Consider the following 26,935-nt stretch of genomic DNA (forward strand, 5'->3'; position numbering starts at 1 on the left):
TGTCATAGACCGTAAAAATTAACTTTTCATCAATTGTCTGACTAAGCATATCTTTGATATCGTTTAATTGACAAAACAACAGATTAATATACACAAAATCGTAGCTGTAGGATTACTGTAACTCAAGTCAAAGGAAATCATACTTAAAATTTTTATTAAAGAAAACTGTACGTTTCTCAATATTCACAAGTCTTTACAAACTACAAAATAAATAAAAAGTTCAGTTGAGTTCTCATATATACGCAAAAACTACACAAAACACAGCATCACTTTCTTTATTCTCTAACACGCGACTTTTTCATACTCACTGAAAGTGCGCCACATAAAAACAAAAGAAGTTCAAAATCATGTAGGTAATCGCGTCTCTTTGGTGACCCGAAAAAGCCAAAAGGAAAAGCAGCTTTCGAAACAATGGCCGCGTGAGCAGCCTAGACCTGTTTGAGCATGACGACAGGGCGGTGGCAACGTCAACCGGTCGTCACAGATGATCGATTGCGTATGTAAGCATCATGGGCACTCGGTAATCGACACAAGGCCTGTTCAAATTGCGCGCATCTGGGTGTGTCGCTCATGATCAATAACTTTTACAGTTGCAATTTATTACTACTATATCTAAGGGAGATTTAACATGCTTTTCGTATCACGTTAAACAACTCAAATTTTTCAAATGTCTTATGCGATTGCCAATCGTAGGCCAAGCTAAAATCAAACGTTTGATAATCTAATGTTGGAAAACGTGTTTAAAATAATAAACCCCGTAAGAAATATTCAAGCAATAAAATAACTAATAATCGAAATTACAATTTACGTTCTGTTAGATTGCAAATAATAGCGTTGCTCTCAGTTGCACTTCGATTTGTTTTGGCGCTTTATTTGTCAATGACTGACTTACCTATTCGGCGTATTGACATCCACTAGTTTATCTAAACTATTCCATGTCATCAAGCTTATGTTTTGTCACTACAGCTATCATCATAGCATATATACAAGTCAATGAAATTACATTATTGGATCAATCGCGGTGTATTTATTATTATTTTCAAACATTAAGATAAAAATCTTTAACGGAAAAGTCCGAGCGTGTATAAATATTGCGTTTTGAAAACTCAGTTATTATAACTTATACGCATGCAACACACATATCAGTGTCGCAAAAATATCGGATTTCCAAAGCGCACAAAGCGGCAAAGGAGCACGTTATGTGTACGTACGCATACGATACGATATATATCCAACTATGCGCGTATGCGCGCGTGGTGGAATCTCGTTAATTTTTACAGCATGGAACGCGTTTCCCTTTCGCCGTTCGCACGCACCTCTGCATACCACAGCCATGACAGCCGATTTCATTTTCCTTTCCTCGTTTTTTTTTTAGTTCTCTGTCGCTGCTTGATAACGATTACGTGAATGGCTTGGCGATTATCCTGATTGCATCTTGCTCCTATACTCATGGCAGTATTTATTATGCGCTTCTCTCTCCTTTGTGCACCGTCATTATCGCAATTGCCACACGCTTAAGAACCTTGATACTTTTTTTTGTATTTACGCGGAAAAAACCAATCTCCTGGAAAGTCTTCTTGTTTTTATATCGTACAGTGGTTCGCTGCTTTGAATCCAACTTGTAATCAACCTTTGTAACGTTTTTAACATGTATACTTTCTGTGCCGTTTGGATATTGACAGAAACGATTGTAATAGAAACATGCATGAATGCTTTTTCCATGAATGAGAAAAAGTGTCGATGACGTGTGCATGAGCTGAATCGAGGCTTTTTCGATGATATTAAATTGCAATTGCGGCGATGCCGATTGTATTCGTGAAGTCATTCGAGCCGAGTACAAAGAATGTCGTTATTCTCAACCTCCAGCAAAGTAATAAACATTTAAACATTCATGACGGTAGTTACCACTGGCAAGTTTACTGCAAGATTTCTCCACATTCAAGAGAAAGTTCCTCAACTGTCTACTTTGAATGTTTATCTACGAGAAAATTCCGTTAATAAAGCGAGAAACAATGGTTCGATATTTGCATGCCTTATTCTGTAACTTTGAAATGTTTTTGTGCGCTATTGTATACTGATGAATTACAGTTAATTTCATCAGCGAAGTCACTAACTGTAAAGCATTGATTTTTTAAGATACATTAGATCGAAAAAAATTGTGAAATACAGACATATTTTTATTGAATTTGCTCTTGAATTTAATTTATTATTTTTTCCAACTATTGAATTTTTACAAAGATTGCATTATCAGGAACTCAAGATAAACATTTGTGCTACTATTACTACGAATTTAAATGAAAAGTGAAATCGATTCAAAAATAAAGATCTGAAAAACTAAAAAGTATTATCTCAACCTTCGTTAAGATAGCTATATGATCATTGAGCTGCATTCTTCACACGCAGGATTTCGTGTAAACCCTTTCACCACGTTCTAGAAATTCCGAGCTTGTCGTTTCATCACTCAATCTTACGCTCAAAAGATCGGGAACTGCATTACCGATCGACCATCTGATGAGAATTGCTGTAATTGATGTTCGCTCCTTTAGTCTCAGTCCGCTTTTTGGGTCCGTATTGTGCGCGTGTGGAAATATAAGCTCTGTCAAAGAAGTTTTCTTTTTCTCTCCCTGCGTACAGAGGGAATCCGCGTTGGTGAGGGTAATAACGAAGTGCTCATTAAATGTGGATTATTAATGGGATCAGCTGATTTGCACGTGCTCTCTTGTGCTGATGAGCTTCGCTCGCGTATCTTATCTCCATACAGATGTTTTCTTCTTCTTCCTTCTAATCGCACGCGATATTACAGAAACGGCAATGTATGGAAATCTCGAGACTGAATAACCAAAACATTTTCGATACGACGCGGTTTATCCTCTTTTCCACGATGGCGCACCTTCACACATCAAGGCTTAATTATCAACTGCGCACATGTGCATCGCGGACCAAGAAGTGCAGCGTCACGTTCGCGCGCGACCACGTCTCCTGGGATATAAATGAGCCATTTGCGTTTATGTTACGTAATTAGATTTTTCGTGTTTTCACCTGACATGTACAGTTACTTCTTGAATTTTAATTCCTTTGTTCGTTTGGTTGGTATTTGGAAAGTTCTTCATTTGTTTTGTTTTGTTTTTTATGCTTTGGTTATGAGTTTCGAAGGATTAATGGAAAAATTTCGGGATATGATTGTGGTTGATATTAACAAAGCGTTACGTTGGTTTATTTTTCTTTGGTAATTTTCTCTAAAAATATTGGTGGGACAATGGCAAGATATTTTCAACTGGTTTTTCCTTAATAAATCATTGTTATACGTGAGAAGAAATCTAAATATTCAAACACATTTTGGATTTAGATTGTTTATATCGTTGTAATCGCATGATATTTAGATGAATAAGAAATACAAAAAATTAATATTTACTATAAAACAATCCAAAAAATATTAAAAGAAATTTTGTTTCTTTAATTTTTTAATTTTTTCATGAAACTATTTTTATTTAACATATTAATTTAATTCATTATTTTATTTCACGTTAAACATAAATAATAGACAACAGAATCTTACATTTTTCATTTTTTTAAGTATAATGCATCACATTTCAAATTGTACATGTTAAAGCAACATTAAGATTAATGTGATTTAAAAGTCATTGCTCCGCTGCAAATGTTTAAGAATTACTATTTTTCGATGCAACCTAATCACTCGTTTGATTGAGTTTGTTATGTGGGCCTAATCAAAATCTACAGAACCATTCTCAACATCATTTAACCAGTGTATTATGATATAATGAAATTACATTTTCAATATTTTCGGAGTTTATATGTCTATCGAACTGATATATTTCATTTCGTAGATTGAATTTAAATTTTTATGTGAAATTTTTGATATTGTATAAAAATTATATAGACATTTAATGAAAAGACTTGGCAGTAAAAGAAATACCTTTACTGCGCCAGTTAATCAGTCAACAAAATTTGATATTAATGGAATTCTGGAAATTCCTTGTACATTCGCAATTGAAACCTTGAGTCGAAAAACCAGTTGTGACTGTTATTTACCAAATTGAACTTGTCTCACATTTGCTGTGATTCTTTCTTGAAATTTTTATTAAACACCTTTCACTATAAGAGTTTTGAAACGTCTCTCAATTAAATGCATGATGAAAGTTTTTGGCAAATAAAATATCATGTTACTTTCCAGACCAAGTTTCATATTATACCAAGACAGAGGTATTTAAAATTACATGCATAACAATAATTTAATTGCGCATACAATGCAATATAAAAAATTATGCAGCGTTCTATTAAAAGATTTCAGCTGACAATACTGAGAACTTCTTAACTTTGCAAAGTCTGACTGCATTTATATCTTTGGTACAAAGCGCCAAAACACTCAATATAAATAGTTTCCGACGCCTAGATATGCTTAAAATACTCAATTACTCTCATCAATCATGCAAACTATCTAATTTGCAGTTGTGTATTATAACAGCTCAATTAATCCAAAGAATCAGAACACGTTCTGATTTCAACCGCTGGACGAAACTTACGTAATGCAAATTCCACCAGCACACGTAATCATGGTTGTGACTCGCGTATGTGCGTGTACATATCAAGGTGCAATTAGATTGGAATACTGCAGTATGTACCGTCTCAATTGATCGCAACCGTTTGTAAAATTCAGGAGCTTTCAGAAAAACACGGAGCTTTGTTTGGACTTTGTAGCTTATAGGCGTCTAGCGCTCGATAAATGTGAAAGCTCCTTCGTATAAAGTGCGACTTTGCATATCTTCAAACTTCACGTTCGTGAGTGTCTAACATTTTTTTTTCGTATATTCTCATTCAAGCCATTGTTTTTATGTGCAAAAGGGAATGACTTCTGATGACGCAATCTGTACTTTTCCATGCTGCACTTCAATTTGGGAGATGTTTGTTTATTTTCCATTCTTAGATTTCTTCGTTACGTTATTACAACATCAGCTGGAAATATTGCATTAAAGGAAGGTTTCGAATATTATTCATAATGATTTCGTCGCAATCGGAAAAAATGTGTTAGTTGAAGTATATATTAATAATTGCCTTTTAAACTTTTAATGTGTTGACTCTTTAATTGGAAACTGATAATCGTTTACTGTTCGTTCCATTACTACTTAATTTCTCAAAGTTATCCTTTCTAGATTCTTGAACTAGTCATAAAAAGTTAAGGAATCTATAGAATTGCTTTTTTTCAGACTCTTTTATTAAAAAAAACTTCTGAAAAGATTTTTTCTTATAAATGAGACAATAAACAATTTTCAGAAAATTCTCTTTAGATATTTAAATTGATTTAATTACAGTTTCAATGAAGATATGATTTGTGCAATTATATGTTACCAACCAGTTCGTAGGTTAGAATTATTACTAAGAAATTATATAACAAAAAAATACCGCAATAAATTTTCATGTTTTTAATCACTCGTGATACAAGTAAATGTGAAACAGCATAAAATATAAATCCACATTAGCAAGCACATTCATTGAATTTTCAAACTTATAGAATACAAAAACAAAAAAATCTCACGGAAGTAAATCGGTTTCAAACGAAGAACAAGAAAATGTCTCGCGAGGAAGATGACGGCGAATGGTGTTGTGGCGTAGGTGATCAGGTGTCGCCTTTGCGCGAAATACCACTGAACGGCGACGCTGCGAGTGGCTTCGATTTTGAACAGCTAACACTACGACAGGCCCGCGTGCTCAGGTAATGACTCAGTTGTCGTCGTCGTCGTCGTCGTCGTCGTCGTCGTCGTCGTCGTCGTCACCGGAGAATGTGCTCCGTATGTGAGAGTTCGTAAACGTCAGACCCGTGCTAAATTACGCATTTTGTTCTCAAGCAGGGAACGGACAAAATTTATGACTTGCTGTTTAGATGAAATTATTGTATGAATATCATGTTACGTGATAATATTTTAAAGGATCTGTGTCCATAAATTGTGCCTTTGCAAACAGCTCGTTCGCTCGATTTTGGGGGAGACTAAGATGGTTATAATTATTTTTATATGAAAAAAAAGATTCAAAACTTATCTTATCGTAAACAGATTTCTAGTATTCAATCCTAAAAAAAAGCTTTTTCGACACTGTGCGCAAATTATGTCTTTCCCGCTCGGCAAAAAGCGTACGTTAAAAATGGCACTTTCTATACGTCGTGTCGAAAAATACAGTACGACACATGTTCGCGAAAGAGATTCTTGTATCACAATGTATTACTTAATAATTTGCGCTAAGCATTTGGTGCGCGTTACAAACTTACTGATAATCTAAATATATCTGCAAAACTTGCATTTTTTAAAATCAAATTAGATTATTTTTCATATAATCAAATTTATAAGCAAACAAAATAATGTTTTATAAATTTGTAATAAATTCTAACTGATATTGGTTTTTGATAAATGCTTTTAGTAAACGTTTTTGATAAGCTTGTGATGCGTCAGGTTTTATATGTTTAAAGCATGATTTATTAAAGACTGTTCGATTTTTAATTATCGAGTATGATTAAACTAATATTTTCATTGTCTTACATTAAGTACTCTGACGCTTATGTTGCAATTATTTCGCAATAAAAATTATAGGTTTTTATTTTTTCGAAAACATTAAAAATTTACGGCCAACAATATTTAGTTGTTTTACGAGCATAAATAATAGAAACCTGATATTTTTATTACAGGAGGACAAGGAGCCTTAACGCGCCCAGTCCCATTCAACAGTTTGGACCATGTGGTCGTATTATGAAAAACTCAGCGATGGTTATGTGAGTATATAAACAACAATAATCAATAAACCCATAAACAATATTTCAAAATTTACACTTCCGATGTGTTTGGTGATAAAAGTTTACAAGAGTAATAATTGAAATACCAGCGACATGCGTAAATAATCGCGTATACACGTGTCTTTCCGCACTTGCGCAATAATATTAAACAAATAGTCGAGGAACGGCGTCGCAATGGAAAATTAAATATTAATCGACAGAAACTCACCATTTGCAATTGCTAAGCCACTGATCTTTCGTCTTAATGAGTGATTACACGCAAATATAACCCCTATATATAACTACATAAGAAGTCCGAAAAAAGTTAGAAATAGTCATTACTTATCTTATCGATAATTAATGTGATTCTCTACTTTAATTAACGCGTTACAAGTCAATATTGTTGGCAATTCTAGGTAATTAATTGTTTTTAATTAATACTTCGTTTGAAGTTTCTGTTAACGATCATGATGCCATTCTATTCGAATCATGGAAATTTCTAAGGTAATCGATAAAATCTTGGAAAATAATTGTTCATTTATCGAATGAAACAAACAAATTATTTGTTGTATCAACATATACACGTATGATTACTTTGTAGTATAGCAAAAAACCATGACATGATTTATAACGTATAGCTCGAGCGATTGTTTTTTCTTTTAGCAATTGAAGTCAATTGTGCAAGAATCATGTGTCAAAAAACGTAATTGTCTCATCTTTCATTTACTCTGACAATCATCGAGATTGTCAGAGGAAATGAAGGATTTAATGAAGTACATGTGAAAATATTATGGAAATAGACAATAGCTTTACAGTTTTAAATTCGTCAGTTCAACGATAGAACTTTCTTGAAGGTTTTACATATTGAATAATTCAAAACAATAGTGACTTAACATCTATTATTCCGTAAGCCGTTGATTGTTAGATAAGAAAAATCGTCTTCTTATTTTCGATTCAAATGAGACTTCAGACCTTTTCAAATTAGCAAACAAACACAGTGCAGTGTCACTCGCGTGTCCCATGTACGCTCGTCTCATGCATGTGCATCGTTGTGATTGGACTATTGCAAACGAACAACAATAACAAAAAATACACCTAAAAAATGAGCAATAACCTTTCATTTATATAAGTTTGCAATCAGTAGGTTATAATTAATTTTTTTCATAAGTATTATTAACGTAGCGAGTTATAAAGTGGATAATGTAAAATCATCAAACAATATCCGATTTATTTTCATACTCATTGTTATTTTTGAAAAGTCATTCGATTAAAATTGTTGGTAAAAAAAATAACGTAATTGTGTATAATAATTTAACCAATAAAAGAACAAACTTTGGAAGTATTGATTTACATTGTCGAACATGAATATTTATAAATCATATATACCTCCACTACTCAATTTGTAGATTAACTTATGTATGCATGTCAAGTAACATGCGATGAACATTACTATCTGTTATTTCAGTACACGGTAAATGTAGCTTACATTTTAGTATCGTCTTATTTCCAAAATAAAATGTGAATTGTATCATTGCATTTCTTTTCTGTATGAGTTGATGCACATTGAAATAAATAAAAGAAATGTTCATAAAGCCGATCACTGTAAAGCGCAGTTGATTTAATCTGATACTGCGAGACATTGGGATGCAAAAATAGGAGACATGCAGGCACTGCATGAATCATCACAATAATTATCATTTACGAGTGTACAATCAACTCGGAAATCGATTTCAGCGTTCTTTATTTGAAAAGACGAACTGAGATTATTCATATCGATGACTTATCGACGGAATTATCGGAACTGCAAAAAGTGCATCAATCGAACATTTCGCTGTCGTCTCCGTTATGTGCTAAGTCTAATTTGAAATGGTTCGAGCTACCACCCAAATCTCAGCGATAGCCAAAAGCGAGCACAAAAGCCTTTGTCGAGAGCCATTGGTCTTCTATAAGAGTACGCGAGCCACAGACATTATACACAAGTGTAAGAGTGTACATCGAAGGCACCCAGCTGATAAGCTTCTTGCTGCGGCTCGAAGCCACTTGGCGGGGCGCATGCGCGTGCGCGTACTACGCGTGTGCAAGCAGCGCTTAGCCGACGATTGTTGTTTGCGCGAGTTAAAAAACGCGCCGCCAAGCTGAGCGTTCAGTAGGCGCGACGTCGACACGAGGAACGGAGGATCGATCGTACGACCTAATTATCGATCATCGTATCGCGCACTTGCAAAAAAGTCCTGTTTTTAAAGTCGGAGAAAAAAATTAGTCGTCATGGTCGGTACTGTAAGGATGGTAGCCAAGCGTAATAGAAACAACAACGAGCCGCCAAAACCACGTTACGCACTGTACGTCTAATTATCGCACTTTGGCAATGATGATTTCTTTTTTCATTTTTCGGGCCGATGGTTGTGCCTTGTGTGCGTGCTCGCTGAAGGTGCCTTCTCTTTTTTTATAGACTTTGTGAAGTGAACTTTGAAATGTTACTTACTTTTTGTTTGAAGGCGTCGTATCAAGGGGACGTGAGAAAAAAAGTGATATAAGAAATCTTAAACAGTTTTCATGTGCTATCCATAAATTTTGTTTGTTTTCTTGCGTATCTGAAGATTCATTATAAAATAAAAGCATAATCTATATTTTTGAGTGATAATTATGATCAATTATGAATTAAATATATTCAATTTCGATATTTTTTTGAATCAACAGAAAAACGTTGTCATTTACTCTAACAATATAAAATATGTAAAATATGTAATTTTTACTTTTCGTGATCAAAAGGCAAGACACATAATTGTATAATTGTAAAAGTTGTGGTAGGTTATTTTCCGAACACATTGTGGTTCATTGGAAAATTTAAAATCAGCATGTTGGATTTAATTCAACATTTGTAATCTGTTAAAAAAAGAAACTAAATAAACCAATCTAACATCAAGCTCCAATGCACTGCGTGTTTCCAATAAATTTTCATCAGACTGTCGAAAGAAAGACGCACTTAAAAATCTGAAATGATCAGGGAAAAAGAGAGAGCGCATATCGCGATAATCAACGTAATCAAGCGGCAAACATTAAAGTACTCGTTAAAGCATTGATCGGTGCCAGAATCACGTTGGAACTCGTGTGACATGTAGCATGAACTAACGAGAATACTGAATTTGACGAACTTCTTTGCATAATGCGACTATATCAGCAATATTCTCAGGAGTTTGTTCACCTCCTATTTTCTCGTCGATTGATGCAAGTTTCATGTTTATTGTGAAAGGTGTTTACTTTGGTGAACGCGGAAAAATTAGATTTCAGAATACAACAGTTTTCGAGGTCACTGTGGTTCGGTCTTAGACTTTCAGAATTGTGAAAAAAATGATTTTCTTGTATCCAAGGCTACATTAATCTTTTCAATAATTCACGCAGTTGTTTACTGTATGGCTGATCAATTGCCTTAATTAAAGTGCTTTTTATTCATTTTTTTAATTGAAAATTCATCATTGTTTATGGGATTGTTGTAATATGAATAACATTTGAATAATGTTATAACATGTTAAGTTTCTCAAAACGATGTATGTACACAATTTATATAATTCAAATAAAAAATAGTTAGCGATTTGTCGTTCAAACAGTATGACGAAGTAAGCTATGTCTAATAATATAATTTAGTAAAATCCATTTAAATTTGAATAAATTCATTTACATGAAAATGTAATAGACTTTCCTTTTGTACGTCAATCAACATTGAAATACACCCAATAAAAGCAATACACGTACGTTTTCCACGAGTTTAAAATGATATCTATCAATAAAACATTTATCTTCAACAAGATTTCGAAGTTAAAATTTGGTTTTTCTAGGACCATTCAAGATCCAGCCTCACAGAGGTTGACTTGGTACAAACCACCGCTCACCGTCCTTGTGATCAAGAAGGTCCGTGATTCGTCTGTGTTGCCACCGTTCGTACAGCTTGTCACATGGCTGATCGAGGTGAGTACATTTCTTGTTTGAAATTCTCTTTCACTCTCCTTCATTTCATTTCGTGATCTTCGTGGATTGGCGATCTCGTGAAAAGTATTCCCCAAGTTAATGGTTCTCTTTTCAGTAGCTTCGTACGTTGTCAATATTGACTCAAGATAAAACTGACACGCGGATTCTTTATCGCAGCAGCTTGGCTTTTGTGACTTAGACGTCTTTCCCGTTCATTTATATTAGGTCATTGAACGAAATTCATTGTTCAATCAATTCGACAAGCGTAAAATTAAATCACCGAACATGTAAATCATTCATTTCTGAATAGATAAGCACCCGTTGATTTGTTGATTGTGCATTCCACTGTTTGATGATATTATATATGGAATTTTCAAAAAGTAGTCTCCTTAAACCTTGAAGTCATTTTTAATTGATGTGGATCATAAAATAATCTATAGGATTATATATCTTTTTATTTAAAAAAAAACATAATTCACATGCTGCAGAAAAAGTAAATTAAAGATAACATTCGACATATTCAACGATAAATATTAAATATACAATTATCAATCAATATAATAGTAAAATTAGTACAGTACACGCGTGATATCACTGACGCTCGTTATTAGTCAGCGTGACTCCTTCTCTGATAATTGAATATTGAAAATCTGCACGCAGCCGCTGGGGGCAGGGCAATGTAAATAATAAATTGTTGATAATGTCCGCGTTGTCTGACCTCAATGGTGATAATTGACGTTCGCGCTCTCCAGAGAGGCACGTCGATGGATAAAATTGCGGATTCGGCATCGCGGAGGCGAAAAATATTCTCGTCACTGAGGAAGCCAATTAGTTGAGATGCTGATTACTTCGTAATTAAATCACGCTTCGCAATCGCGACACGAAAAAAACATTTGTCTTATTTGTATCGCTGTATTACAGGAAAAGAGGATGGTCGTTTTCGTAGAAGCGACGGTACTGGATGATCCAGCACTCGGTAGAGATTCTAGGTTCCAGAACGTAAGAGATAGACTACAGACATTCAGAGACGGCACCGACGATCTGCAGGTAAGCATTATATTTTATGACTTTGTAATGCATCCTATTGTATAATGCGAATCGATGACGTCTGAGTTTAAAGTCGTTTAATGACGTACGATTTTCATTACTTTCGTCATAGCATAAATGTTTTAAGGTGATACGTGCACTGATGTGAAGATTTTGTTATTCTGATTAACGATTTATTTGCATTTCAGGACAAAATAGACTTTATCGTATGTTTAGGAGGAGACGGCACATTGCTGTACGCTAGTCTTCTGTTCCAGCAGTCAGTTCCGCCAGTTATGGCATTTCATTTAGGCTCTCTTGGATTCTTGACACCGTTCGAGTTTGATAACTTTCAAAGTCAAGTTACAAATGTTTTAGAAGGTACATTGTCATTCGTAACAAACTGAAAAATTAATTGAATGACTGCGATAATTATGTTGGACATCAGCAACGGTTTATTTATGTCTTCAATTTCTTGGGTTTAATATATTCAAAAGATGATAATAGCATAATTGCAAAGTTATGTTGATTAAAAGGTGATTAGATATTCATATTTCAGTAAAAATAAGAAGTATAATTTATTTGTTGCCCAAAAGGTTGCAAGTTTAATAATTCAGTTAATTAGCAGATTGTCATCATGTTATAGTAATAATTATTTGCAATTGTTAATCGATCTTGCTTTTTTCATAATTTAGTAAAACACATTTGATAATTCCGCAATATGTCTTAAAATATTACCCATTTCCATATAAATAACTAATATTAAACTACACTAATTACTATTGAAATAAAACAATTTTTGCAGGTCACGCAGCACTCACATTGAGAAGTCGACTTCGTTGTATAATCATGCGAAAGGGCGAAGAAGGTCAACCGGCCAAGCCACCTACAAACCTTCTGGTCCTCAACGAAGTTGTTGTTGATCGTGGTCCATCGCCATATTTATCCAACATTGACCTGTTCATCGACGGCAAACATGTGACGAGTGTTCAAGGTGACGGTCTCATCGTCAGTACCCCTACAGGATCAACGGCTTATGCCGTTGCTGCTGGTGCCAGTATGATACATCCATCGGTACCTGCGATCATGATCACACCAATCTGTCCACACTCGCTGTCGTTTAGGCCTATTGTCGTGCCAGCTGGTGTTGAACTCAAGGTAATTAATTTTTTAGAGAGATCGGGAACATAATCACTTAAAAATACATTGATTTATTTCGTATAATTGCTACCTAGACTCCTCAATTATACTCATAGCAAAATTTCAATCAATTAAAATGCAACTCTATCCAATAGATTTCAGTATCACTAGACAGTAGGAATACCTCATGGGTATCGTTCGACGGCCGAAATCGGCAGGAACTCCTTCACGGTGACAGGTGAGCCACTCAGAAAGTTATTAATCTTGTGGCTTTCCATTTATTACAGATAGTGGTGAATAACAAGGCACGCAGCACAGCCTACGTCTCCTTCGACGGGCGTAATCAGCAAGAGCTACGCGTTGGGGATAGGTCTGTCCCGTTTTTTGAACTTTCAAGAGAACAAAAAAGCATTCAATTCCTCTCGGTGGCTATTTTCTGTTATACTTTCAATTCTTCCAGAACATTTTTTTCATTAATGTTTATTATCTGTGTGTACATTCTGGTATAAATGGTGTTCAATGATTCTTTAAACATTCATTTTCTTGGTCGTTACTTTTGATTAATACGTACACTACATTGAATAATACCTCATTGAATATACATTTCTTATGTGGACTAAAATTTTCTATTTCAAAGAACAATCTTTGTATACATACTGCCATAATTTAAAACAGAGCTCATCAATTATTTCAATTTTGCTCGAAAGAGACTTGGGCTGTGGGCTTGGATTGCTGTTCCGGTGATGGTATCTCTTAGATTTTAATGTCACTTTTTCTCTGAATTCTTCATGAACGTAATGCATGAAAGGGGTATCTTATCATACTGTTAATTGAAATATCTCTTTAGAAATCAATGAATAAAATGCACATTGTTGCGTAAAGATAATTTCAGACAATTAAAAATTTAGCCTTGAACCAGAGTATTATCGAAAGAAATAAGTTGAGTTGTAATTTCTAGTTAATTGGTCAGTTGTGTAAAATGTCTTGACGTAGTAAATTACAGATAATCAGACTTGATAGTTGCAAATATGAAAGACTAACTGTTCTAAAACAATGTCAAACATGAAGGCAACTGTTAAATAGAACAATTTATCGGTATTTGTTATTATGTTGAGTTACCATCAATTACTATTCAGTTAATTTCACATTTGCAACAATGGGGTTTTTAATATCAGCTTACTCAACAACTTATTGGGTTACTGCTTTAAATATAAAATAATTCAAGTAAACTTAATTAACAAATAAATAAATTTCAGCCTAAGCGTGACGACATCGGTATACCCAGTACCGTCAATTTGCGCAGCAGACCAGATAACTGACTGGTTCGACTCATTGGCAGAGTGCTTACACTGGAATGTGCGTAAACGTCAAAAGCACCTAGACGAGCTGAGTGATCTTACGCATTCGTCGAGTAACGACACCCTGGATAGCCTTGAGAGGGACAGCTAGACCAGGCTTTTACTCGTCGAGTAGTCTGGAACATTAAATCACGCCCGCAAGTGGTAGCGATGAGAAATATAAAAGAGAAAGAGAGACGATATATAGTTATACTTCTTTTCTTTTTTTTGTAGCTCAAGTGCAAGTGTGCAGTTTGTGTGTCGTAAAACGTAATATGTGCGAATATGTACGGAAATTGCGAATGAGGGTGAAAAATTTTTTGTAGCGATATAAAAACGATGTAAACGAAAAAACCTACATGCAATTATTACATGGAATTTCAAATAGCGACCCACATTAAGTAACAATATTTTATAACACGGACCTTGTGTTCCTCATCAATCAAAAGAACAAAAAAAAAGTAATAATAAGAATCATGTAGGTTTTTAGCAGTGTATACTTACGTAGCTTGGAAAGCAAACAAAATGAGAGTTTTTCATAGATTTTACTTTTCATGCATTAGACATCGATAAAAGATTTATTTGTAAGAATATGGAATTCATTTTTAGATCTATTACGTTGTAAATGTTATATGGTATTTACTATATCCTTTTTAATAAAATAATTTTTATATATTTTTGCTGTATCTTACTCTTAATTTTATACATTATGCAAAATGATTATGCAAATATACATTTTCTTTTTAATATTAATATGTAGAATGTTCTTAGTCTTTAATTAATAATTGATTTAAAAGTTTAATACATGTTATGAATAATTTCAGTTCTAGTTTTCAATATACCAAATAAAAAATTTTATACCTTACTGAGATTCTAGGCAAATATAACTACGATTTTTTTATTACTGTTGTGACATATTACTTGAAAATTAATATAAATTAGTAATATGCGTTATGATTTATACAAATAATAATTTCATTTTCCACATATATTTTTAAACTTTAAAAGTCATCTCCGTTAACAATATCACAATGATATAATAAATATAAAAAATCGACAAAGAATATCTATGTTGCACATTGATGTCAGATCTATTGATAATGTGAACATTAACGTCGGTAAAGTTGATAAATATGTGCGTTCAGTTAACATTTCACGTTCATCACATAATTTAGATCATTAATTGATGAAAGTAGTCAATTGATATTACTATTCATTAGCACAAACTTTTACTTCAAGTTTTATGGCCGTCATGAATGGAAATTATTTTAAAAATAATTTTAGACTTATTAAAACTACAGAAGAGCAATTACAGAAAGGTGAAGTTTCGTTTTGCAGATATCATCAAAAACTTCCTTTTTAAATAAATAAATAAACTAGACAAAGTAAATTGTTGCAGAATTTTATTATCTAAGTATAAATTATGAAATCTATGTTTTTTCTAAAAATTGAAAAAATTTTGAATACTTTATAAATATTAAGATTTTCTTGCATCGAAGTAAAAATAATGGTTGCTGTTTACGAAATATTGAACAATATTCCTCAATTAAAAACAAAGTAAGGGCACAGTCATTATAAGTATTCACATCGTGGGTTATTTTAGTCATTTATTACACTTACGTAATACATGTCTTGCTTGTAAAGAAAGATTCGCAATATACCATAATCTTTATTGAATTGATATATTTCTTTATATAAGTCCGATGAGCTGTTCCAGACAATTATCCTCCTATGTGTTTGAAGCCCATTACTCGTTATGAGAAAACAGCATACAAAGTTTCGTTGAATTATCTCTCTTCCATTAGTGGCTGATCCATCATGTTAAAATTGAGAATATTTAATGATAAATCAAGAAAATTTGCGTTCAATAAAAAATTTCTGAATCCTTGGTTTAAACGATATCTCGAGAAACTTTATGATATACGCAAAAACGTTGATATATGATGATATGATATAAAATCGAACACACGCATACCTTTATTATAATAACTACAGTGTAAAATGCCAAGAAGTGTATCCTTGATTCTACCCTCGAAAAGCAACGCGCACAAGCATCCTTTGTAGAATCTCTCCAATTACCATCAATCAAGCGTATAGCAGTTGAGATAAAGCAGAACGTCGAAAAAAAGGAAGGCGCTGAAAACGTATAATAATGTAGTAATCGGAAAGGCTGTTTTGCGTTGAGTTGCAGATTACGAGGCTGTTGCTCCAGGATCAACGTTGGTTTGCAGTACACACACACACACACACACACACATTGTAAACAGAGATCTGCAGAGAGCAACTCGTTCACGCGTACCAGGTGAACGCAATCGATTTCACGAGACACACACCATCACAGCGGCGACTTTCTCGATCGGAAGATCGATCTATACACATAGCCAACGTGTAATATCAAGGCCAGTTCACTCGATTTATTTCAAGCGCAAAAACCGATCTCGAATATACGTACGTACACGCGCGTGTGTTTCTCTCGCCGACTCTTTCCTTTTGCGATTGACAGTTTCGTTTCTAATTTCGTACGGCGTCTAGTTTTCGTTTATGGAACATTTATTCAGATTAGCCTGTGACACGTGTTTTTCAAACAAGAGTTTCCATGAATCTATTTTCAATAAAGTCATCATTTGAATTTCATGAAATACGTATAGACTGAAAGCGCTTGGAATTGAATATTGTACGCTTTTGTCTGAACTGCACGAAATTTGAAAACTCCCCTTTTCGATATGGAATTTTACTTCAGATAATCAGCTATAATTTTATCAAATTTTTCATCAATTGTAGTTTAATAATTGAAAAAAAATTTGTTTGCTTAAATTTAAGAAACTTTTCTCACGCTACATTGTAGATTTTAAAAAGAAATTCTTAGGATCAGCAATAATTACTCTGTTTTTCAGAAAAAAATCTTTGGAGCTTAATATAGGTTTTAAGATGAAGAAACTTTATATTTTATTTTACATAATTTAGACTAACAAGCTTCTTAAAACAAGAAAAAATGTTACTAAAATAAAAATATGTCAATGAAATCAACTTCGACGATTACACAGTAGCTGTTATCCATCATTTGGTTTCGAAAGGCCGGGTGACGAAGGAGGCGGTACAAGACAATTACATTTTTTTAACAAGCAAACTTTTTACTTTTGTATCTTTTTAAAAATAAGTTTTTTTTTAAATAAGGCTTTTCAATGTTTAGTCATGTATAGTTTTCTTGCACGTTGAAAAAATTTTTCGCAATACAAAAATGTCTTTATACTAAAAATTACCAGTTTAGGATTGTGATAAGATATAAATAAAATGAAATTATTTGAAAATAAAAGATCAAATTCTTCTTCCGAGTATGTAAAATAGAAAGAATTAAAGTGTGCAGAGACTGGACTATATACACGTACCTATGAATGGCCGATAAAAATCGCCGGGCTAGAGATACAATTCTAATGCACAACACCTCATACATAACACTAAGTTAGAAACTCTCCCGGACACTTAATTCATTCTCGCATCTTAAGCAAGCGCGCAAAATAAATCAGAGTAGTGTATATATAACAACAATAGAAGCGCAACGGTGTATCGGAGTAGAGAATGAATACAGCCTTTGGAAATCCTATTAGGCGCGCGTTAGTTTCGAGTTTCTCTTTCTATAATCTTACCGCGCACGTGTCTGCCGCTTATCTATGCGTTTTCCATTTCACTCGTTCAATTTAATTAACCGACAATACACATTTTCCCCGCACACACACCATAATGATCATCATCAACGATTTTCTTGGAAGAAATCACTAAATAAATATGACGTCTGTAGGTATAGCCATATATCAACTTGAAAATGTAATGAGGTGATGACGCTTCTCTTCCTTCGAACCGATTATTTTTCTCTTTTTTATATAATTTACCTACTCGCGAGCGTACATCTGACAATCTATAGGATCAGAAGATATTCGGATTTATTGCGTAGTCACCGCCCAACGGATTCCCCAATTTCACATTTCTCTTTGATGATTTAATGATTGTCCCGACACCGAAGTGTGCATATGATTTACATTTTAAACGAAATACACTACAGAAACAGTTCTTATATTAATTATGCAGCAAATTCAAGACTATTTTGCTTTTTTAATACTTCGGACGAAAAACTAAACCTAATAATACTAATTAAAACATTTTACCGCGTAGAAAATATTATGTTGTTGCGGTACCAAAAGAGTCATTTATGTTAAACGTCGAAAATTTCGATTAATTTTTATAAATCAAATCAGCTCACAGACAAATCATATAATAAAACAAATAAAGTAGAATTAGTGGCGACTTTCGGGTATCAATGAATTATAAGTTTGCACAATACGAGTAAATGCACTAATAAACGATTTTCATTGAAGATGCTACTTTGACTCAAGAACAATAGCTGAACTACCTTAATTACAAGGGTCATCTTAAGTGATATAAGTCCCATTCATCTTCAGTTCATATTTGCACTTCATTAGTTGAAATTTTTAAAATAATTTTTCTTCTGATTTTAAAAACTGTTTTATGGTAAATAGTAAGAAATCCAAATTAGTGTTTAATTATTAAAATTTATTGCAAAGCGTACGGTAAATCCTGACTTACGTGTAAATGATACGTTAATGAACTCCTTTTATTATTTTCAAAAGAAATTCAAACTTCTATATCTACATAATCTGCAATTAGAGTATTCGTTAATCGAACAAGAGAAAGTAGTAGGAACAGCAGAGAAGGCACATCAAAATTTAACGTTGAAACTCCACCGCATTGTCCAACAATGACGAAAATCCAGCGATCGCTTTTAAACATTCAAATCAATTTGCAAATCCGAAAAAGAAAAAGGTTATCACCGGAAAATCGGATAAAAGTGAAACTACATTCCATTATACGAAGGAAAAAAGCAATTGGCATTATATCTAAATGCACGAAGTCCAAAGCGCCAAATGAACATACCAAATCAAATTGATAAGCAAGCTCTTCAGCAATGTTTGCAATCAAGTCAATTAGAGAAAAACCGCGCGGGAAATAACACGCAAGACTTTCGAAAAATATACATCAGGAAGCGAAATTCTCGGTGCATTGTATACTATATAGTAGTTCTTGGCGTGAAATCGGGAAGAGATCGCTCGTTATATAGCATTAGATTGGTAATTAAAAAACGTAGACAAGCTTCACTTTAACTTGATAAGCTTAACCGTCTTAATTGTTCGATGAGAATTGCGTAAAATATATTACACGGCGCGGACACATTGTGGAAGAGCTTCATCTCAACAGTGTATTTCTCGGATGGATACGATCTAGTAAGCCAAAAGTGATAGTACGTTTTATAAAAATATGGAAAATTAAGGTTTTCAAGGAAAATGAAGTCCAAGGATCTCCTATCTAGCTATAGACGACGGTTATCACGAACATTGCAGCTTCCGCATTCGAAAGTTTTCAAGCATCGTTTAACGAGCGAAAGACAATTGCTATTGCGGAAGTGAACTTGAGAATTTTCATAAGATTATTTACATTTATGGCTATTCTGAAATTTAAAAAAGATACATACAGCGTTGAACTCATGGTTGTTGAAAGATACTTACCCAAATCCGTCCGCCGATGAGTCAAATGTTTCTCATTGTCGAATTTATTATGATTATAATTTTACTGTTGCTTTTTCTAATATTTTCCTAGACTCAGTATCAATTAAAATACTATTTGTAATTTTATTCTTGTAATACGTAATATTATAGACATATTTTTATGAATTGCATAATTTATGAAAGAAATTCACTTAATTTTCACTTAATAGCATTACATCAAATCTATGACCCATTGGCATAGTTAGCTCACGTAATCAGAATTTTCACTCGCCAAAAGTTTCATAGAAAGCATACAATGCTTAATAAACTGAATAAAAAATAGAAAAAATAGAATTTCAATGAAAGTTTTTCTTGAAAAAAAAGCGATACATTGCACTTACCCAATCATTCTGATTGCTGTTAAGTAAACAAATATCTGCTTTGTCGCGCAAGGAAAAATTCAAGAAAGAATGACAAGGAAGTAAAGGGTGATGCGGACAGGCAATAGAGAAGAAGACAATGGTTTAATCCTTTATATAACGGCTATTATTCGTCCTTTTTTTCTATATCATTACAGTATAACAAACGTAAATACAAATAGAAACTTAGCGGCGCGTGCGCAATTAGCGCTCGTCACTGATTTATCACTTACCTTTCTTAATAAACGTAATGTATGTATGAGTGTGTAATGTGAGTTATGCATTTAAAAGTACGCACGCAAAAAACGAGAGGGAAAGCGAAGAGACGAAGAGACGCAAATTCTCTTGGCTCGTCCGCACCTCCTTATTTTTCGTAGATTCCTCGTGTGTCACACAGACATCACGACATGCACGAGGGACTAGAGAACCTCTTTGGCGAACGGTCGATGCGACCGTCGACTTTATTTATTATTTTTATTTATTTATTTACTTTTTTTTTGTTTTAACAAACGCGACGTTGGTTAAAACACGTGTTTGCGCATACTGTGGTGATCTTATTTTTTTGATGTAATTGCACCATTCAAATTGTTTCTTTCAATGACAGTGTGCAATGAAATCATTGAGTTCCGTATTTTACTGAGTTATACGAATAATATGTTTATATACAGTTCTTATAAAATCTAAGTTCGATTATAAATTCTATGGAGGCTACTTTGCACATTCTCTTAGATGCCGACGACGACGAAAAGACGGGAAGAAACAGAGAACTCGTGAGCCTAAGCGCTCGTTTCAGAGGCCTGGTGCATGGATAATGAGTGCGACTTAAATAAAACGAGTATATATCTTACAAGATGAGCGGTTATGATACATGTAAACGTGAAAAGACTAAAACGCACTGTCTCACTCAGTGTACACACATTGTCATACAATTATATTTGCCGGCGCGCTGTGTTGTTGCGCTTTCACTCATTTCTCAAGTCGTTAACGCTGGCTACGATCGTGAGAAGCTGCTGATATTTCAATCGTTTCCGTTTTTGACACCTCTCGCACGAAGGATTTCCCATAAAAACCAGCTCGTTGTTCAAAACAAAAAGTGTATGCGATCATTTTCTTTCCCTTTTTTTTTCGATCGCTCCGCGTTGTTACATGTATCTGTTACGTACCGGATGCCAACTGACCCGATTGCGCGGCAAACTACAGACGGGAAATGAACGATGCGCGCACACGAGCATACAGGAAGTGAGATTTTTCCGGGTCGAGTAACTGCGAATTGCAAGGTCGCTTCCGAATCCCATTGATCTCCATTTTCCCTTGAGAGTTCGGCAGGAAAAGTCGACCCACGATTGATGCGACTCAACTGTTATACACGCACTCTGTATAAAGTGGAATTGTGTGTAAGGCTAAAAGATCTTATCTCGTTCTCGATGCTCAAACTTTTCTTTTACCTTTACTGTTACTTAAGCCGATTTTGTTTTAACCTTGATTCATAATGAAAGCTTATACGCTGCAAGTCTTGCCAAGGAAACATTCTTACTAGGTCACAAAGACAGGAAAGTCTTTTAGGATAATCGCTATGAGGCGCAAAAATTAATTTCGTTTCTATTGTGTAATCTCAAATGGTGTTTTCCAAATAATGAGTAATATGTGCTGTTCATTTTACAAAAAACACTAATTCAAAAAACAATAGCTATTACCTACTCAGTAATTAGAAAACAAAATTTATTTCATACGACATTGTAAGAACCGTTCGATACTTAAAAGAGGATTTAATTTACAAAATGAAATCTTTTTTCATTACGTTATCAAGGTATAATTTCTTTAAGAGCATTAGAAAGATTTTATCCACGAATATTCGAGTGGGACCATATAATCTTCCGTACGCTTAGCGGAAAAATTGAGCATCATCATCGAGGGGTCTGGCCCCTTTTATTATTCAAGGTCAACTGGAAAATCAAAATTAAAACATTCCAACAACGGTTGCCGTGTTAACGAACTCATCAGACGTCATACTTGCATGTCGAGCGATGAAGCATCGATTGTCTCTCTCGGTCGATGTTCATTTGGAAGGTTTCTTTGTCGATTGACTTTTCACGCCTGCGTGTTTTCAAAGCAAGTTCTTGTGTGTATCGGGCATCGTTAATTTCTTATCAAAATCCGGGGACGCTCGACTGCTTTTGTCGACGCACGAGCAAACAACAAATCGACTTTCTCTTAGCCGCGCTGTGCAGCATAAAGTACCGGCTTAACATTTTTTTCTTCTCCTTTCGTCTTCTCTTGGTTCTAGAAGTGCTCACGCTCGCTCGTTTGTTCGTTCAATCGAGTTTCGATTAATTGCTTCTCCCTCCGTTTGTTGATCAATGACGCAAAAAGATACGCATATACTGTTATATTTATCGAAGACACGTACCGAGCTTTCTTTTTTTTCGATAAATAGAACACGCGTCATAGATCGAAAGTAAAAAAAAACGGAAAATTTAATAAATAAACAATTTATTATGAAAAAAGTCAATTTAAAGAATGCGTCGATTGTTTTAATAAGCCGCAGCAGCCAGAAACGATCTTCAAAAGCATATTTTTCATTAGTATTGTTAAAGGTAAGCGTCATCAATAATTTATAAACATGAAAAACCATCACAGTATGTTTCAGACTAATTCAAATATTCTTTTTCGATCGATATCACTAGTGCCGCCTTAGGTGATTTTCCACAATACATATTGCATTCAAATTCCATTTTTTCTAATTTCATCAACGATTTTTACCAAAACTTGAAAATTATAAGCATACAATGATACACTTACAACATAAAGTAAATATATACAACAATTATTCATTTATTACAATTCTGAGAATATTCTTTTGCTCACTATAAAATATACGCGACGATTAATAATCAGCTTAGAGAGAAAGAAAACAAGAAAAACATAGATAATGATCGAGCTATTGTTGCTTCCAAAGTTGAAGAAAAATAAAAGTCAAGAAGCATCGGAAGGCGATGAATACTGAGGAAACAATTGTGTAGCTTCTCACACTTGCGACTTATGCACAACGGTAGCGCGCAAAATTATTTATTATAGAAAGAATAGAATTACTTTCGTATCAGAACAGCACCAGCAACAGCGCCACAATACTGGCAGCAAAAGAAGCCAATGAAATTTTCCCATGATCCCATGGTTAATTACACCGAGCTGGTTATCATGTAAATTGATCGTAAAATAATCATCAACGCACAAAAAGTACAGCAGAAGAACAATACACACACATAAAGAACGCTCGTACTAACACACATACACACGCATACACGCACGTACACGTAGAAAAAAGAAATTATAAATAGTCAAAATTAATTATGAATTCGCGCTGCGCACGGTTTATACTTCGAACGATATATAACAAAACCCGACGAAAGAAAAAACAACATATTATTTGGCGTAATGCTTCCTTCTAGCAGACATCCTGATACAGGGAGCATTGGGATTTTTCGGTGGATCTTTCCACGTCGATGGACTTCGTCCAGTATTCGTAAGTGTGAAGTCGTTAAATCTCGTTCTCGTTGGATCTTTTTTCACGGGAGTCTCGTTATCGGGACTACCATTCTCGAAAAACCTGCACATTTCACGTACAGGCACTGCCTTTAATCCTCTGTTCAAATCGTGCAACGACCTAGCCCTTTGTTTGCCTTTAGGGCTAGGATTAGAACTCGAGCGCCCAAGATCTTCGGTACTCCTGGCTAAACGACCACCCATACGAGATAAAGATTCAAACAGAGTTAATTTCTCGCGAACCGGAACGTAACGATCTACCCTCTGACAGCGTTCTAAAAGTCTGGCAACATCTTCCTCGCACGGAGGTTCGCGGTAAAGGGAGAGGGATATGTTGGTAGCTAAAGGTGTCCTGGGAGACTTAACACCATCTACGCAATCAACAATGATTTCCGGGAATTTGATTGGTATTCGAGTAATCGTTAGACGCTCTTTTCGTTCTTTGAGTGTTTCTATATTGTTGTTACCATTGGAGATGATGACTGGTAAAGACATCAAAGAACCTCTCTCTCGTACACAACGACGTTCTCGTGCCCTACTCTTTCTTTCAATAGTATCGGTTCTGAGGATACCAGGTTTGACTGTATTGTTTGTGAGCATACTATTTATTTGATTATTCCTGGAATTACTGTTATTATTCCTATTGTCGTCTGGTGCGTAGACTCTTGTTTCCTCAAACCTTACGGTGGTGGTGATGTCGTTCAAAGTTCTAACTGGAGGAAGTTTCTCTTTAGACGTCAGAGAATCCTCAATTCTAGATGACAAAGTACCGAGTTTGGTCACAGTATATTCCTTTTTAAGAGAGCTGTTTAGTGACAGATCATCATCCTCTTTCGCGAAGAGTCTGGTTCTGATTTTGGAACTTCTATGTAGAATATCATTGTTGTTTTCCTCGGCAGCTCTGCAAGCTTTTCTTCTCCTTGCATCCTCCTCTAAAACTTGTCTTCTTCTAGCCTCGTTCTCCCTTCTTCTAGCTTCTTTGTACCTCTGCATCCTCTGTTCTCTGGTGGTGGGTGGTTCTGTCATAGAAATAGCTGAGTCTACCGAATCAACACTTGACCTGCATGGACCAGCACCCCAGGGTAAACTATCATCGCTACCTTCACTACTCTCACTACAACCCCAAGCTCGCGTTTGCATTATACCCTGGTCTTTGCCAACTCCCAAATCCTCGTCGCTTGAGTTACTGCTAGACCAGCCACGCAATTCGCTTCTTGCGCGTCGTCGCGAATCTTCCAATACGTGGACATTACCGATCTTCTCGATGTTTAAGTGTGGCCAACAACGTAACTCACTACGTGAACGACGCCTTTGATCAGTTGGACTGTCGGGTAATGGAACAGGTCCACGAGGACATGTCGTCAAAATCTCCAAGAAGTTAAGACAGCGCTGTGCTCGAAAGGGTGTTTGACGTACGATTTCTGCAGCTATAGCGCGTACCCATGACCACCAGATTGGCTCTGTGTCGGCCTAGAACATACATAATAATTTTCTATTTAATTGGAATTTTTGTTCTCATATTAATTAATAATCAGCATTTAATTTTTAGAATCACAATTACGTTGTGATCTTTTCATACTCATAATGAATTATTTTTGCAACTCTTAATGTCGTTTTCTTCGAACGATTTAGTCAATAAAGGAATCAAAAACTTGTTAAACGTATCAATAATGATAGATTTATTGGCTTTGATAAAAGATTTTAAAAGAGAAATCTTTCTTCAAAATTCATTTTGTTAACTAACAGTGACAAATAATCAATTCATGATTAAAGAGGTTAACGCATCTGTAAACAAAACCTTAAACAAGGTTTCGATTCCTTTATTGTTTACACCGATTCAAAACGACGACGTTGGCGCCTAAAAATGGCAGAAGAGAATTCAATTTGTGTAAGCGACATGAATAAGTTTTTTCAAATAACACTCGCTTTTGGCACGTGCTGTAGATTCTGTTTTTCGTCAGAAAAACTTTCTCATGCCCCTCACTTATGGGGTACCTCTTTTGTCATTAAGACTATTTTTACCTCAAAATAGCTTCTGAATGTATGTTTTATTAATCCAAAAGATCTAATATTTACAAAAGTTCTTTCTTATAACAAGATTTCTTTCTTAACATGTTAATTTGATCGTGATGACTTCAAGACATTGTTGAATTTGATTTTAATAATTTGTTTTGAAATAATTAGTAAGGATTTTCTTTTACTTGAACTTATATAGAATTTTTAATTGAACATCTATTTCTCATTGATACTTTTTTATTCACAGCGAAAAAGAAAAATTAATAGATAGAAATAATAATCAAGTGAAATAATGATTTAACACGAAAACAAGCGCAATATCCCGTGCACTCTAGTTTTTGCATTTACTTTATCCAAACATGCAACGCAAGCATATAAGCTTGTTTAGCTTAGCAAACTTTTCGTAGTCAGCACCGCCACGGCCTACTACGGAAACAGGCTAATGAAAAAGTACTTTAAGCGTATGGAATTTGATAGGTTAAACAAAATGAAACTAGTTTCGACGACAGCAACGTGTTTTCGCGCAAGCGCCAACTTTAATTAAAGGTTATCTAACGTCTTAGAGAAAGTGCAGAGTCCATAACTAAAGTTCTTCCGGAAATTTTTTCTTTGAAAATCTAGTAGTTGCCAATTAATTTCTCCTAATATTTATTGAATTGTAATCAAAAGATGTATGTACTTAAAATAGCGTCGTAATTGCATCAATTACCAGAGCAAAAGATCTGGCAAACGTAAATCGTATTTCATTACGTGCGAGACTATAATCGTGTGAAAAAAATATGATCGAAGGGTTGAAAATAATTAGAAACAGAGGTAATTAATTATTTTCGTTGTTATTATTCGCTTACACACAATAATAAACAGACGGTACAGGATATTTTCCTTAAAATGCACGTTTGATAATTAACTTGGATCTGCAACAAGTAAGTTGACCGTGAGCACGAGCAACACGTTGCATTAGATTTGAAAGTCACTCCGTACCGCGAAAATCATCTGTATGTCCTTTTCAGCGGAAGTGAAACTCGCAGTTTGTGGTCGACGTGACAAAGCGCTTTGGTCTTTATGGTTGCTGGATTGCAATCGGAGAGCTTGGAAAAATGTGCATACTCTCTCGCGCGGCGGCCTAATATTTATTCCAAACATATTCTTGAAAAGATTTATGTA

The 26,935-nt window shown here is 34.6% G+C and overlaps 2 protein-coding genes across 23 annotated transcripts in view; one reads left to right on the plus strand and one right to left on the minus strand.

Annotated features, from left to right (window-relative positions):
* Window positions 1-14,942, plus strand: part of LOC131667694 (NAD kinase-like) — a 28,078-nt gene extending 13,136 nt beyond the window's left edge. For 3 of the 22 annotated variants that reach the window (XM_058941300.1, XM_058941304.1, XM_058941306.1), the window contains 7 exons: window positions 6,692-6,775; window positions 10,609-10,738; window positions 11,660-11,785; window positions 11,974-12,145; window positions 12,570-12,922; window positions 13,192-13,274; window positions 14,161-14,937. In XM_058941300.1, the coding sequence (XP_058797283.1) occupies window positions 6,692-6,775; window positions 10,609-10,738; window positions 11,660-11,785; window positions 11,974-12,145; window positions 12,570-12,922; window positions 13,192-13,274; window positions 14,161-14,353 (1,141 nt within the window). In that variant the 3' untranslated portion in view covers window positions 14,354-14,937. Of the gene's footprint in view, window positions 1-2,231; window positions 3,010-3,038; window positions 5,043-5,327; window positions 5,809-6,689; window positions 6,776-8,635; window positions 9,115-10,608; window positions 10,739-11,659; window positions 11,786-11,973; window positions 12,146-12,569; window positions 12,923-13,059; window positions 13,143-13,191; window positions 13,275-14,160 lie in introns of those variants that run through there. The other 19 variants (XM_058941294.1, XM_058941295.1, XM_058941291.1 and 16 more) reach the window with 18 other exon arrangements.
* Window positions 14,943-20,335: 5,393 nt separating this feature from the next.
* LOC131667686 (uncharacterized) overlaps window positions 20,336-26,935 on the minus strand; it is a 61,017-nt gene continuing 54,417 nt past the window's right edge. Inside the window, exon 3 of the mRNA XM_058941282.1 lies at window positions 20,336-25,225. Coding sequence (XP_058797265.1) covers window positions 23,636-25,225 — 1,590 coding nt within the window. The 3' untranslated portion in view covers window positions 20,336-23,635. The remainder of the gene's footprint in view (window positions 25,226-26,935) is intronic.

This window comes from Phymastichus coffea, unplaced genomic scaffold, assembly GCF_024137745.1.
Source record: "Phymastichus coffea isolate CEN01 unplaced genomic scaffold, Cenicafe_Pcof_1.1 PCOF00069, whole genome shotgun sequence".
Classification (NCBI taxonomy): domain Eukaryota; kingdom Metazoa; phylum Arthropoda; class Insecta; order Hymenoptera; family Eulophidae; genus Phymastichus; species Phymastichus coffea.